Here is a 16905-nt window from a genome sequence, read left to right on the forward strand (position 1 = left end):
TTTTTCACTATAGTGTTTACAATGGCGTCATTAGGTTTTACAAACCGCTTTTACGATTAAAAGTTGGAAAGTGACAACAAATTTGGCGCATTTTTCATTTGTCTGTTAGTAGTAAACTGCAGCCGAATGAATTCCGCTTCCTGAAATTGTAAAAGGGAAATTAATTCAGATCAAGCTAAAACGCATAATGTCAAGTGCGTAAAAGTGACTCGAAAAACCAGGTTTCAAACGAAAGTTTTTTTTCGTGAAAAAGACATAAGCTTACGATAATTGCCTCCAACTTCGCTCCAGATTAACAACGAAAGCATAAATCAACTAACGTTGTATCAAACGCTCTGGAATGACAGGCTGGGGGCAATTTAATTTAAGGGTGCAGTTTAGAATTTATTTATGGGTAGAAAAACTGGGACTTCATAGGGTTTCGAATCTCTTCATAGGGGTTCGAACTTTAGACCTCCAGGATGGCAGTCAGAATTCTTAACTACCATGTTGCAACGGTTTTAAGAATCAGCCGCTAACAATCGCTTTTATATTGACCACATACTTCATTTTGGAATTAGAACAATTGAAACCACTCAAAATGAAGAAGTGAAGCTTGAAACGGTTACTCGAAAAGTCACTGAATGTTCTAGAAGAAAAGCGCAAGAAATTTTGCCTTAAAAAGAACAATACGTTTACAATAATTGCTTCAAACTTTTATCAGGAGCAATTATACACGATAAAACTTCCCCTTGGGTTGTATAAAAAAACAATAAAAAGACAATAATAGCTCTGCTCAGCTATCACTATCGCCGCTATTTTTGAACGGAGTGTGCGCTTCAAGCAGAGTTACGCAATTCTGCAAAAGCCACAAATTCAGCGGTTGCGCACCTTTTTGACTATTCACCCCGCCATATGATCTAACATAAGTCCGGCGTTGACTCAGAAAAACAGGAAGTTTGTCTCACTGGTCTAAACTGACTTACGTGATGTTGTCTGTTGGGTCATTGGGGGTGTTGGAAGTTAGTATTTGCGTGCGTAACATGGCAAACAGCTGTGGATCCACGATGTGACTGCTGATCAATGAGTCTGGACTCTTTCTGCTATTACAACAACATACGTTATCTAGAAAATGCACGTTTGCTGTTGTTAACAGGCAGTCGAGAACTTTTACAATATATTCTGAAAAATGTTGCATGTCTTTTTGTTCATCTATTCATCACATGTTTGAAATGTAATAAGTAATCGAGCTTCGAGAGTAATCAAATTTTTCGGCAAAGTGCTCTGAAGACTGCAAATTTGAAAACTATCTCTAGTTTTGCGCAGCACAATTTTAGGAGTTTGAGCTTTACACTGCTGATCTTACTCAAGAAATATGCTGGGAGAGAAGTGAGGAAATGTGCTTAGAGAAATGTAAAAAATTTTATATTGATTGTCACGAATCGAGCTCAAAGCTTTCTGAGCACATGCTGCACACCTACTAATTTGACAACCAATACTTCTGAGATGTATCATGCTCCACAAAGATATATAAAGAACTGAAAAGGGTCAGCCTGTAGAACTGAAAAGAGCTGATGGTGCCGAATCATAAATTTTATTTAAAATTTATTTAGTTTTCCCTATTATCTACAGAGAGTGTATCGCCTATAAATTTTAAATGTGTCTTTGATGTATTATATATGTTTTCAGCAAAATGGCTGCATGAATTTAATGCAGCCATTTTCCACAGTCTTGTAGAAAAACCTCATTACTAAAAAGTCTGACTGTTTCAAAAAGATATTTAAATGTAAACTTGTTCACAAAATGTTTGATAAAAAAAATACTCAGCAGATTGCCGAAAAATAGCCACCATGATTCCCATAACCCCAAAGGGATTAAAGGAAAAGAAAACCAATAGAATAAAAGTGATACTTTCAACAAACATTATCTTTAAAGTGCCAGATATTCTGATTCGTTTTCAAAGTTAGACATACGGCTGTTCTCAATGAGAGGATGCATCATGGATTAAAACCAGTACCAATAAACAATAGACTTGGAAACCAAAATTAATTAGAACAAAATTGAATTAGCGAACATCTCAATCTGCTTCATGTGTCTCCCGTTTCAATGTTTGATTTCGTTTTAATTTATACTGACTCTTTCCATTTTAGATTGGTTCTGGGAACAACAGCTGTTTAGGCAGAACGAAACAAAAGTAAAAGTAGCCCAAAGAAGTAAAAAAAAAAACAGGTAGTCGCAGCATGTTGAAAAAGTTGTGAAATAATATAAAGCGAAACTATTTTTTGTCCGACAAATTAAAAAAACGTAGCAAGACATCTCTTCAATTTCAATTCACAGAATCAAAATTACGAATGACCTGAACATCAAAAATTTCCCAGCAAACTCAAATTTTTACATTTGACAGAACGCATGACCATCAATGCTCAAAAACAAATAAACATAGCCCGCAGATTGCCGGAAAATAGCCGCCATTGACGCGCTTGACGCACATCGGGTTTGAAAAAGAAAAAGAAAAAAGAAGAGATAGAATTTGAGAGAAGTTTTTCACAAGTTTCAAAAATTGCTAAAATTTGGTGTGCATTTTCAGTTAGTTTCTAAAACAATACTTAATTCAATTTTTAAACTGCAAGCTATTAAGCAGAATAATAATGTCAGCTAATAATCGCTCTAGTAAACTTCGATAACCTAATGCATTAAGGCTTAACTTGCGGGCTTTAGCGGCTCATCCCGTTTCTTCTGATTTTGCTCTTTTGACTTTGACAATAGTAGTAAAGATGCCGATATTTTAACGAGGGGTGGGTGTTCCCCACGTGGCAATGCCGGCAAGGCCTTTACTAAGTAGCCTTTCAATAACTTGTAAAATTTTTCAAAAATTTTGTTTTTCGTGGTTGCCATTTTTTTGTGAATTCAGTGTTGTGAGAGTGATAGAAATTTTTCGTGCCACCCTGGTGAGGTGAATAAATGAGTCTTTGTGAGCTTTTTGTAAAATTTTGAATCCTTTCTATAGTCTAATGAGACTAATGAAGGACTGAAAAGGCAAAAGTGACTAACCTGATGAATTACTTTGGTAATGGTGGAAAAAGATAGTAAGAATTTGATCAGTTTTGTTCCAATGCAATAATTTCATAATTTTGCCCGTCTGAGACGTTTTATAATTTTGTCAGTCTGAGACCGCACGTGTGGTATTTAATTTTTGGGTGTTATTGCTCATATGTTTGAATTAACAAGTAAGTGAGAAGTAATAAAACTGGAAGCTCTTTGAATTTCAAACTTGGAGAGATGTTTAACGTAAAGTTGAACTGAAGACACTGCTTTAGAATGAAGGGGGGACAAAAAATGTAACAATTTAATAAAGAATTCAAGAATTCCGAGCTAAAAATTTGTCTGAAAACTGGTTTTACTGTTATTTTATGTGTTCGGTACTGTTTCGGGAAATTCGTCTTATGGGGGCCAACTAAATTTGTGTGAAATTAAGGGTTAAAAATAGTTTGAATACAGAGTTTAAGGTGTGTTTTTGGAGTCATTTTGCGTCAGAAAAGGCCGAAATTTGGATAAACAAAGTGCAAGAAGAAATGACAAGTATATTTATCCAGGTAAAATTTGGTCAAACAAATATTATTGAGTAGTTGGGCGTTGTTTATATGTTTCTTTTTGTTAATCTGGTGTCCATGTTTGGTGTTTTCTGATTAAAAAAGTGAAAAAATTGGTTTTTCTTGGGGTAGGAATATAGAATAAAACAATTTTTCTTATTTTTAAAACACAATTTACAATAAAGGTTTGTCAGTTAACAGCTTGGTGAAACAAGTGATAGTGACTAACTGGGTGTTGAATACATGTTATTTTTTGTTAATTATTGGTGTTTTTTCGTTAAAAATTCAATATTTTGGAACCAAAATTGTCTAAAAACATGTCTTTTTTTCTGCTTATTGTCTCATGATTTTCACGCAAAAATTCAACACAAATAATCTAAATGGCATTTTACGCTAACCTTTTTCAATTTGGCAGTATCTACTTTAGTGGACTCTGCTTTTTTAAATTTTGTTACCAAAATATTGATAATTTTAACTAAAAACAGAAAAAAATAAAAAAAAACAAATATTAACAAGCGTGAAAAAATCGTATAACGAATTGTAAAAAAAATAAAATAAAAAACGCCTAAATGATAGCCATTGAGGCTGACGGCCGTTAAAAACTCCAAAAATATTTCAAAACGTATTTTTCAAACATATATTCTAAAAAATGTCAATCGAACATTGGATATTCAAACACTCTGGGTGCTCAATCAATGGGGTACCTTGAGATGGCCGGACGAGAGGTGGTCCAAACTGCCAGGTGGAGCGGAGGGTGAACGCGGGGAGTTTTGAGAGGGGATGAATGAGGGGGGGGGGGGGGATGGAGTTCAATGAGGTCAAACTTTTTACGATAAAGAACCACTCTTCACGACAAAAAAAATTATCTCCTCAAAACGGCTTCAATGAATAGCACACTTACACTAGTAAAAAGTAAGCTTCCACGTGATCTGCTCAACCACTAAATGCTATCCTGGTTTTACCCGTCTATCCCGTTATTGAAGAGCAAAAGTCAAAAGAGTCAGACAAAAAATCGGTAAAACGAAAAATGAAAAAGGCTACTGGACTAAAATGAATTGCTACAAAATTAATTTGAGAGCACCTAAACAATTCATTAGTTTTATTTCGGAACTTAAAGCTTATGGCAAAACTCAGTACAACAAGACAACAAAAAAAACAACGCCAAAACTCAACAATTGATTTCCTTGTGAAAACTTATGGTTTAATTCTTTAATATAATTTCATGCGAAATGGTAACATTATAAAGACATTTGAGAAGCGATATGATTGGTAATTAATGGCCATATGCATACAAAAAAAACTACAAAAAGAAGCAAATCAAAAACAATATTTGAAAACGAGTACAGTAAATTTCGTTGCCCATAATGCCTTTGATTATGCAAAACACTAACAGATACAGTATTAAAAAGAACTAGAAAAACATTCAAAAATCCAAAACTCATATATAGTTTGTGAATGCAAGTAGTCTCAAGTTGTTAAAAGCCTCAGATAGGTATTGAAACTAATAAATAAAATCAATTATTCCTAGTTCTTCATCTTTAGGTCAATAAGCAGTAAAAGAAGTAAAAGAACTACAAAAACAGGCAAAGATGCAAACATTTAGTGAGTGAGTATTTTCAATTTTGTTAAAAACGTTAGATATGAATTAAAACTAAATAGATTCGATTACGCCTCACTTTATAGAAATGAGATCAGTCATTAAGGAGACTGAAAGAACAACAAAGGGACAACAAATATACCTAAAAATTCAGCAAATTTTGAAAAAAATAATTTAGCTATCGCAAGATAAAATGCTCTCAAACGAGAGGAGGGACAGTTTAATTTAAAAGGTCGTAGTGGGGGAAGATTTTATGAGTGCAAAAAAACTCCCCAACAGGTGCTCGAACCCCTTGCTTACGGGAACTCAGTAAGAAATCGTAACCACTAAACTGCAGTGGTTTTGCTTCTCTTTTGCTCACAATCGCTTTTACATAAGCCACAAACTTTGCTCCAGAAAGAGAGCAACTTAGATCATTCACAAATGAAGCGTAAAAATTTACTCAAAAAGTCAATGAGTGTTCAGATCAAGAGCAAAAAAAGACACACAAGTTTACATACAACACGAATCTAGGTCATTAAAAACATTATCTGCCCTGCGATTGACTCAAAAATTGCAACAGTTGTTGCACTTCATTAAAACAATCATAAAAGCGAGGGTTTGCCCATTCAGTTTTTTAGGACGAAAAACAAATTGCCAGACAAAAAAACAATCAAAAGTAAACTGCCGGTATTAAGAAAAATTGCTTTAAAAATAGCTGGAAGATTGCCAGAAAACAGCCGCAATAGCTTCGTAGATGAGCACTCTAAAAAACAGTAAAAAAAGACAGACCAAAAAATTCGTCTTTTCATTGAAGGCTGATTTGTTATATTTTGATTAAAACTCTGTATAACTTAAAAATGCTTCTGTTAGCTGCTCTCAAATAGCCTTCAATCAGAGTGATATACACCCATTTGACCTTATCTCTGTGAATTATAGTAAATAAAAGCCAATTTTAAAGTGAGAAAGTCATTTTTGAGAGTGAGTTAAGTCCAGTGTGACCAAAAATTAATCACGCGAATGAACAAAAAACTCGCTCCACTAAGAGCAAAAAAGACGTCACACACGCAATTCACTTGAAATTGCATGAACGAATGAACAAAAAGCAGATTTGAAGTGGTTGTTACGTCGTATGGTCGTAATAAAAATCTTGATGACGAAATAAAAAAACATATCAGGACAGGTCCTGAAATGTAACTCAAAGAATTGTTATAATTTATGACCAAAAAATCCTTGATTCCGCTTTAAAATGCAAATGAGAGCTGTTGGGCATAAGCAAAAAAAACACCAGAACAAAGAAAACAAGCAAGAGTAAAGAATCACCTTTTGTTTTTTGAAAAGACAGTATCAACCTCAAAAAACAACTGCTATGAACTCAAAATTCCTACTATGTTCTTTTATTGTCATTAACAACCTGTCATGTCATTAAATGTCCATGAGTCCTCTCACTAATTATATTGAACAATAAGACAAAAATGACTAAAATCGCTATAAAAGTTGCCGAAACTTTTTGAAAACAATGAGTTTAAAAATTACAGAACGCAACAACTGCTGAAGGACACAATTACATCAATCATTAGAGTCCTCAATGACCAACTCCGAGAGCTTTAATCAATGAGATTAAGTGACAAGACAGCAATAAGTACAACAAAATTTAGGAAAACTAAAAAAAATCCTTAAGAATTTTTTTAAAAAAACGGACAAGCCTATAAGTCACAAAAAGCAAAAGATATGAAGGGAAATAACTTAATTTAATTAAATTTTTTTTAGCAATTAATGAGACTTGTTGATAATGAGACTAAGTTCAGACGACAAAGTTGAAGAGAAAAACTCGCAAAAACTCAAATATTTGATAATTGTTATTGAAAAGTTTTAGTGTCAAAGTCATAGAAAGCACTAGCTTTGGACAAAAACGATTAACCTATAAACTTAACCCCTATTAGCAGTAACAGAGACTTGTCCCTATTGAGAATAAATGATAAGACATCAAAATGTACAATAAATACTTGCATAGCTCAAATATTCACACAAATTTTTTGAGAGAAAATAGTGTCAAAGTCATGAAAAGTGTCGCACCTGAGAAAATAGTGTCGCCCTGAAAAAAAGTCCATCTCAAAAACAGCCAAATTGTTCAAAGACCATTTTCTCACTCCACTTAAAAGGTACTTTGAATAATGTCACGCCTGAAACATACTCGATTTTTTGCTTCCTTCACTAATTCAATTTGACCAAAATCACCACTCTAATTTGACTTCTCACTGACGTGAAAAAGCCGAAAGCGTGAACAGATCTTAAAAAAAGACAGCGCACCAATCCAATTAAAATTCTTTGAATCGTAAAAAACCAAGAGAAGGCCAATAACAGCCCCAGCTGTCGTTGTACAGCTATTATAAACGACCAACAGAACTAATATAATTTTTACAAACTTATTTTGATTGCAATTAAAAGCAATTTACTTTAATAGTTTTGTCACATTTTCTCCGGCTGTGAAATTAGTCACGGTGATGTCAATTAATTGGTGATTAAACTCTGTGATGAAATCAAAAATTGCGACAATTGTTGCACCTCATTAAAACAATCATAAAAAAGTGAGGGGTTACCCATTCAGTTTTTTTAGGACGAAAAGACAAATGGCCAGACAAAAGAACAATCAGACGTAAAGCCGGTACTAGAAAAAATTGCATTAAAAAGACAAGACCAACAGAACTAATATAATTGTTACAAACGTCTTTTGAGAGCAATTAAAAGCAACTTACTTTAATAGTTTTGTCACATTTTCACCGGCTGTGAAATTAGTCATGGTGATGTCAATCAAGTGGAACTTTCGACGCAGCAGGTAGTGCACTTGGAAGTCGAACTGGGGATCAGACCTTCGAAAAATACAAAAGCTAATTTTTGTTAACAAATTGACGAAAATCGGCATTAGCCGGCAAACTAAAATAGCAGTTTTAGAATTTTTGAACTGGTTTTGTGAAGTTTTATAGGGGCAACTTCAATGAATAACATCTAATTTTTCATATCTTTGCAGCATGAATCCATGATCGAAAGATTTCTGTGGAATTAATAGCTATCTTTGCATTTTCTTCTAATTCCACAATAGGCTCTACCGAATACCAGAAATGTTTCATGTCTACGTGGTAAATACTGCCTTTTGATTTGTCTAGATTTTCATGAAACGATTCATAGGCTTTAAAGAAGGAAGACTTGGTCTAAGAAGGTAAACAAGCGACAAACGAATTGTCTCATTTTGAGATACCTTCGATAATTATTTAGCTCTATACTAAATTCCACAGAAATTGTCTGTGATAGAAAATCACTTTCGCAGCGTAGCAGCTGGTAACCGGAACTACTTACAAATGGAGTTAGAAACTACGAGAACACCATATTCTTTCAGCGCAACACATTATTGCTGCAATAAGGAACTGAGAAATTTAAAATATATCAAGTCTCCCTATAGTGATGGGCGGATTCAATTCTTGCAATTTTTGGAGAGCTGTATGGGTTGCTTTGCACCGTACTCTATCAGTATTTCTATATTTTATTTATAAGTCCGCCACTGCCGGTTGCAAGCCCCGAATGAAAAAGGAGGAGGGGGAAACAACCCAAATCCTACTGGAAATAACTCAAAAAGTCAGTTTATAGCATGACTTGAGTAACTTGTCCGACAGAGTTTTATCAATTTCATGCTTAACATTGAAATCATCCAGCTAGGTCATCCAGCCAGGTATTTAAAACATAGCTGGTAGATTGCCAGAAAATAGCCGCAATAGATTCGTAGATCGGCAGTCTAAAAAAACATTAAAAAAGCAAGACCAAAAAAATTCGTCTTTTCATTGAAGGCTGATCTGTTATATTTTGATTAAAAATCTGTATAACTTATTGCTGCTTCTATTAGCTGATCTTAAATAACCTTCATTTAGAGACACACACCCATTTGACCTTATCTTTTTGAATTAGAGTAAATAAAAGTCAATTTCAAAGTGAGAAAATTATTTTTGAGAGTCAGGTAAGTCAAGTGTGACCAAAAATTTAATCACGCGCATGAACAAAAAAACTCGCCCCACTAAGAATGAAAATTGACGTCACACATGCAATTCAGTTGAAATTGCAAGAACGAATGAACAAAAAGTGTCTGTGACGTCATATGGTCGTAACAAAAATCTTGACGACGAAATAAAAAAACATAGCAGGACAAGTCCTGACATACAATTCAAAGAATTTTCATCGACTAAACAAAAAACTAGACCTAGAAAGGACTATGAATGGATTGGGAAAATCCTACCAAAAAAATGAAAAAAACAGTAAAAATCAAAGCGAAAATGCCGCATGTGAACAAAAAAACCACTAGTGAGAAAGCAATTCTTTGTTAAAACACCGTTTTCTTACTCTACTTAAAAATTAGGATGAAAAAAATTCACACCACAAAACCACTCGCTTTTTCGCTCCACTTCCTGTTTCGGCGTGACCAAAATCACTACTCCAATTTGACTTCAAAAATCATGAAAATGTGTGAACAGATCTTTAAAAAAAGACAGCGCCCCAATACAATTCAAATTATTTGAATTGTAAAAAAACCAAGAGAAGGCCAATAATAGCCCCAGCTATCGCTGTGCGGCTATTAAAAAAGAATTCATGCAAGAAGAATACAAAATCTTGAAAGATTTTTGCTAGAAGAATTGAATTTTTGCAAGAATCTTGCAAGAGAAATAGAAGAACTATGCATTATCTTGCAAGATTTTGAATTCTTTGATCACTAGGGCTTTCAACAGATTTCTGCAGTCAACAACTAAATGCATGCAAGACATTTTGAAATTGCCCAATGATACTTAAATGTGATTTAAATTTTTAGATTTATTAATAGATTCACTACTTACAGGAACTTTTTGATGGTCATGAGGGAGTTGAGAGTAATGACGTGGGTGGTGTTGTCAAAGTCATAAGTACAATTCTCAATTATCTGCAGACCCACTGGAAACGAGGCGTTTAATATCCTGAAAGTAATCCTGTTTAGTAGCCAATGGTTGAATAGATAGAAACAGAGAACTTATTATTGGCCACAACACAAAGTGGAGAGGTTTCGCTCATTATTAATGCTAGGAAGACCAATTTTTGTTGCAGTTTTTGTCATAATGATTATGGATAAGAGCAGTTTCAAGTTCAAATTTTTGCAGTTTTCGCTAAATTGCTTAACCCTTTACATGTCAATGTTCTCAAAACCCAATGACCCGTGGTTTATAATTTTGCCATTATTTAATCCAAAAGACAAGGTTAAAGAAAAAATGGGTTCGCTGCATTTATAAGCAAATTTATATCAAACAAATTTTTATCTGCCTGAAAGTTGGTATCTTGTTTGAATACTTCCAATCACTGATCAAGGACTGCACAGCTTGGGAAAGCAATTTAGTCTTAAAACTGATCGATTTTTGCTTTTTTTCCAAATATGTTTCAGCAGTTTTAAGGTTTTGAATTGTAGCACAGGTTTAACTGTACTTTAAATGACGCAACTGAAAGAACAACGGAATATAACCAAGTAACATCCGACTGTGACACGTAGGACTGGATTCTATTGACACCTGTTTGAGCCAGGAGGGCCATTATGGTTGTTTACAAATGCGCGGGGGTAACTGCAATGTATATTAGTAGAAGTTATAACAGACCACAAAAATGATATAAAAGAAAAATGAATTTTCAATTAAATTTAATTGCAAATTACCAGTAATTGAAGTCAGTTGCTTAATAAAAGAAATGTGAGAGCAATTTAGAACATAGCTGGCAGATTGCCAGAAAATAGCCGCAATAGATTCGTAGATCGGCAGTCTAAAAAAACATTAAAAAAGCAAGACCAAAAAAATTCGTCTTTTCATTGAAGGCTGATCTGTTATATTTTGATTAAAAATCTGTATAACTTATTGCTGCTTCTATTAGCTGATCTTAAATAACCTTCATTTAGAGACACACACCCATTTGACCTTATCTTTTTGAATTAGAGTAAATAAAAGTCAATTTCAAAGTGAGAAAATTATTTTTGAGAGTCAGGTAAGTCAAGTGTGACCAAAAATTTAATCACGCGCATGAACAAAAAAACTCGCTCCACTAAGATTGAAAAATGACGTCACACATGCAATTCAGTTGAAATTGCAAGAACGAATGAACAAAAAGTGGCTTTGACGTCATATGGTCGTAACAAAAATTATGACGACGAAATAAGAAAACATAGCAGGACAAGTCCTGACGTACAATTCAAAGAATTTTCATCGACTAAACAAAAAACTAGACCTAGAGAGGACTATGAATGGATTGGGAAAACCATTTAGAAAAAAATCCGATCCAAAAAATCGAAAAAACAAAAAAAATCAAAGCGAAATTGCCGCATGTGAACAAAAAACCACTAGCGAGAAAGCGAATTTTTGTTCAAACACCGTTTTCTCACTCTACTTTAAATTTAGAGCAAAAAAATTTCACGCCGCGAAACCACTCGCTTTTTCGCTTCACTTCCTGTTTCGGCGTGATCAAAATCGCTACTCCAATTTGATTTCAAAAATCATGAAAATGTTTGAACAGATCTTAAAAGGACAGCGCCCCAGTACAGTTCAATTTCTTTGAATTGTAAAAAACCAATAGAAGGCCAATAATAGCCCCAGCTATCGCTCTGCGGCTATTAATCACACAAAGCTGAAAACGACGAAAACGCAGAAATCAGTTGAAAAGTTCAAAATATTACCCGTGCTGAGGAATTTTGTTGTTCACTTGTAAGAAATTGTTGTTTTTTAATCTTTTTCATTAGACAAAAACGATCAAAGCCGTTACGTGGTAATCGTTGTTTTGTTTGTTATTTCGTCGTTATTTTTAGTAGGAAATGATTGTTGTTTCAAAAAACGACGGAAAAACGTGATCCCCGCTGGAATTCGAACAATTGAATTCCCATTGCATTACCTGATGCACTGACCACTGCGCTATCAGTCCATAAGTCACATTTGCCAAAATGATCTAATAGAGAAAAACTAGCTCAAAGAGCAATTAAACGACGAAAAAACTATCAAAAAACTACGATTTCATTTGAAAAAAAACCGACGTAAGAAGCGACACAAAACGACTATGAAACGATCACTTCTTACACTTGAAAGACGACATAAACGACGGAAACTAATGAAAACGAATAAAACGACGACAAAACGACGGAAACGACGACAAAACGACAAAAACTGCAATTTCCTACAAAATATTGTCGTTTTTTCGTCGTTGTCCTCAACACGGGTACAGCAAAAAATTGCCCAAAACAAACACACGCGTTTACCATAATTGCTTCAAACTTCGCTCAAGAGCAGTTTTTAAATTTAAACATTGAAACATTTTCATCAGATAAAAAATTAGAACCTACTGGAAATAACGCAAATTTTTTGCATTTTGATAAATTATGCTTTAAGTCAAAGTTAATAATAATTATTTATACGTTGCAGACAAAAATACAGATGATAGAAAGGATTGAAAAATTCTGCACTGTTTATGCGATGGAAATTCTTTCATTCCATTGTATAGCTTTGGCCGTTTCCAAAAAATATATATTTGACAAAATGAATTCTTGGACTCACTAACCTCTAGAGGGAACTTGATGTCCGCAGTTTATTTCAATTTCTCCATCAACATTAAAAGAATATCAATTTGAAACCATGAACAGTCCTTTCGGATCAATTTTTTCTTATTAAATTTTGTATTAGTAATCCCGCATAGTTTGCTAACAAAAACTTTTGGATGAAAAAAAGAATGAACAAAATTTACTCCACAGAAATTAAAATCTGACTTCATGCACAAAAATTAGTTAAAAACTACACTACACACGTAGCTGGCAGAGTATAAAAAATTAGCTGCGATTGCTTTTCAAACTCTAGTCTAAAATTACTACTGTAAACAGCAAGATCTAAAAATTCGGGTTTTCTATTTAAAAAAAAACAAAAAGCAAAACAAAAATTGCTTCAGACTTCTTTCGAGAACAGTTAATCACTGCCTTACAATATGTTACATATATTTTATAAATATTTTATGTTTGTATATTTTATTATAAATTCATTATAATTAACTTGAACAACCGTATATATTGTGTAGATGAAATGGCTTCTGAAGTAAATTTTTGATTTCGAAGAGGTAAAGGACTTGAATACGATCAAAGTGATTAACATAGAAGCATAGACCAGCCAGCGCTAATAGAGATTTCAATTGATAGTTTTGCCTTTCTCACGTTTTGTTGTACAGCTCGTAGAGTCCAAATCTGTAGACATCCTGAAACAAAATTACTACCAGCTGAAGAATAGTTGACTTAGGCTCAATAGAATATCAGTCTAGTTTTGCCAATGATTATTTTCAACATATATATCGGGTGAACGCACGAAAGTTTGGACATGAACGCATGAAAGTTTTTGAATGCACGAAAGTCTGGACATAGACACCCTCCGTATGGGACGGTCTGGACATACTTGCTTCCGTCTGGCACCTCAGCCTGGGATAGTTTCTTTTTACCAAATCAACAACATCTCATTTGTTTTTTTCTCACGCTTGGTTGTTTAGTTTAGAATTTTTTTTCGTTGACATTTAAACGTTTTTTTTAACGTTGTTCACGTTTAGTTGAATTCCAAATCAACATGGTTTTCTTTTTTCATACCATAGTGCATTGACAAAAATATGTACTCGATGCTTTTGGCACTCGATTGAAAACGACAAATATTAAACTTTTGTTTTAATTCGGCAGAACAGTAAAAGAGTATGTGAAAGATATATATGTTCAATTTTTTATATTGCCTCCGGATTTGCTAAAATTATTGACTTTCATATCCTTCAAATATACTGTTCTGACGGTTGTTTTTATAATTTTCATATGAAAAAACTAAAAAAATAATAAAAGAAATCATAACCCACTAATGTCTGGCCAATTGCTCTCAAACGACTGGTGAGCGGTTGGCTTTGGTGGTACCAGGCTTGGGAGAGATCGTAGCTTTGGTGGAGGGGGGGGGGTAGCTGAGTGGTGGTGGACGAGATGGGTACAAACTACCAAGTGGAGTGGAATGGGGGCGTGCTGGGGGAGGGGGTTGAGTGGTGGGGGATGACTGAGGGTCAAAATTTAAAGATTAAGAACATCCCTTAACACCATGAAATTGTCTCCCCAAAAACAGTTTTGGTGAATCGCTTCTTAGTGACTGGTACAAGGCATACGGCTCTAAAAGCCCTTAATGCCCTCGGGGTGTTACCTGTTTATTTCGTTTTCGAGGACGAAAAGTCAAATAGTTCAGGCAAAAAATCCGTCAAGCGATAAATTGCATGAAAAAAGACCACAGGACTAAAATTTCGTTAGTCTGAAAGACCACAGATTAAAATTTTGAAATGTCTGCAACAAATTTCGTTAGAGATCAATTTAAAAAGCTGCCTCTTCTGAGTAGGGTGGACGTTTGGAAATTTTGACTTCAATTCATTTCTTAACAGATGCATTTTTGCCATGGAGGGATAATTACTATGGAGCTTTTTCATTGTTCTCTTTTTTAATTTTTTATTAAAAATTTTGTTCTCTAATGGCCTTTTGTCATTATACTTTGTAATTTATTCCCTTCTAATTTCAATATTTTATTGAAGAGATTTTTGTATATGGTGGAGTAGTGAAACCAATGGTTTTTTTAAAGAATTTAGCGAGAAAAAAATAACTGGAGTTGAAACATAAAATTCAAGGTCGATTCTTACTATGGTGAAATGACGTCTTTGTAGACTAATTACAAAACAATTAATCAAACTGCAAACGAATGTATTAAATAATAATGCGATTTCATATTCGTATAAAAAATGCATTTGAACTTGTATAGAACTTTTTGAAATCGTTTACAATTTTTTTTCATTTATTATCGACTTGGTTTTTACCATGCAAATGATATAAACGAGGAGAAGCAATGCTCGGGGCAGTTCAATATGTAAAGAAATTTAGGGTGGTCTGATTTGAAATTGGTATAATCCGTTTCATTTTGTTTTAAAATAACAATATTCCTGATACAGCATTCCTGCTAAAACATATAAAAACTGGGGTGTACTGGAAAAAAACGAATATTTTAATCCCAAGAATGATTAACTCATGCAGAATATTACACTATCTTTATTAACGAGTTGGTTGAAAAAAAACTTATGAAAAACATCATCAGTTCTGACAACACTGACATTTGATGATGAATAGTCATTAATGAATTTATATATTTTTTTTCAGATCAATGAATTGTTTGCGTAGCATTTGTTTGGACTTTCATGGAGTACTGAACCTGCATCAGATAAGTACATGAGTTTGACTGTAATCTGTTCCGTTATAGCCATTAGTAAACAAAGAATTGACAACTTTTTCAGACATGATCGCAAGTTCACAAGATAAATACTTAGTTACAATTAAAAAATCTCTCTCTCTCTCTCTCTAGAGTGCTTTGTGCCTTTTTATCCAGCAACTAATTTTGTTTGCATTTCTGTTTCATAATTTTTCTTGTTTCAGTTGTTCCTAAATCAACAACTAGCACAAATTATACTGGACGAATATTGGACAAACTGCTCTTAAAGCACTGATGGATTAGTAGCAGCAGCTTATGCTCATGGATGTAACTTAAAGATAGCTAGGGGTTTTTTATTACCCAATGTTTCCCTTCAAACCAAAACTTCGCCTTCCTAAACTCTTTTAGTAAAATTTATGCTTCACAATTATAAAGACCAAATGTCCTCGGATTTACCTGTTTAGCTGGTTTTTGAGGTCAAAAAGCCAAGTGGTCAGAAAAAACTCAATCAAGCAAAATTTCTTGAAATTTTGCAACTTAATATCAACAAAAATTGAACGTTTTAAACATTTTAACTTGTTCACTTATTAATTAAGAAATTTTCAACATAAGCGAATAACGTCGGGTTAATCGCTCTCAAATTACTGGGGAAGAGGGCCGGGCCCGGGGGGGGGGGTTGTGTTGGGTGTGAACGCGATTGGAAGCGTGTGGTAGAATAAGGTAGAGTTGGGGTGGTGGATTGTGGGGAAAGTTACAAAGTTACAAAGGGGAAGGGGTTACAGAGTGACTGCTCAAACTAAGAACTGCCCTTCACAACATGTATTTTTGTCTCTTAAGCTTCCTCGGTGAATTTTTTCTGAAGCTTCATAAAATAAGAAGTGGCCAGTCGAAGTTTTAGCTTGCAGGTATTTGAAATCTTTTTACGTTTTGGATCTCATTTGCATTCTCTTTTAACTTAACTTGTAGACGAGGAACGGTTGATTGTTTGAAGCATTTTTGTGAAACTAAAGTTATGAAAAGATTTCTCTATTGTCATCAGCTAACTTAACAGTTCTCACAAGATTACGTACAACTAGCCGACGTAATACTATGCCGACATTCAAAAATGCCGAAAGTGAAACTTATTTCAAGAGTGCCGAAGAAATGAAAAGAGTCTTTCTGTGAATTCAAGAGCATCTAAAGTAAATTTTAAAACTTTTCAGGGTACGCTGATCACATGTTCGGTTGTGATAGATTCATATCAAGTCAAACGGGCAGCTGAGGCATGGCCATTACCCGCAATTACTACAGTTTGCTTAATGTTTCTCTTTCTGGATTTTTCTTATACTGATAAACAATAAGTTTTACAAGAATGTCGAAATTGGTTTTCAATTGTGATTGGCCGATAATTGTTTGCGTCATCTCCATTAAGTGACATGATCGGTTAGGAAATTTATCAAGATAGAAATTGAAAAAATTTTTGGCACTCTTATAATCGGCA

General features: G+C 34.1%; 1 protein-coding gene across 2 annotated transcripts in view; it reads right to left on the reverse strand.

The window, feature by feature from the left end:
• LOC142351456 (uncharacterized) overlaps window positions 1–16905 on the reverse strand; it is a 285637-nt gene that overhangs the window by 77677 nt on the left and 191055 nt on the right. The window contains exons 11-14 of one of the 2 annotated variants that reach the window (XM_075403476.1): window positions 13379–13419; window positions 10020–10136; window positions 7902–8015; window positions 966–1082 (exon numbers count right to left, since the gene is read on the reverse strand). In XM_075403476.1, coding sequence (XP_075259591.1) covers window positions 966–1082; window positions 7902–8015; window positions 10020–10136; window positions 13379–13419 — 389 coding nt within the window. The remainder of the gene's footprint in view (window positions 1–965; window positions 1083–7901; window positions 8016–10019; window positions 10137–13378; window positions 13420–16905) is intronic. The other variant, XM_075403485.1, reaches the window with a different exon arrangement.

This window comes from Convolutriloba macropyga, chromosome 1 (genome assembly GCF_964194025.1).
Source record: "Convolutriloba macropyga chromosome 1, txConMacr16.3, whole genome shotgun sequence".
NCBI classification, from domain to species: domain Eukaryota; kingdom Metazoa; phylum Xenacoelomorpha; order Acoela; family Convolutidae; genus Convolutriloba; species Convolutriloba macropyga.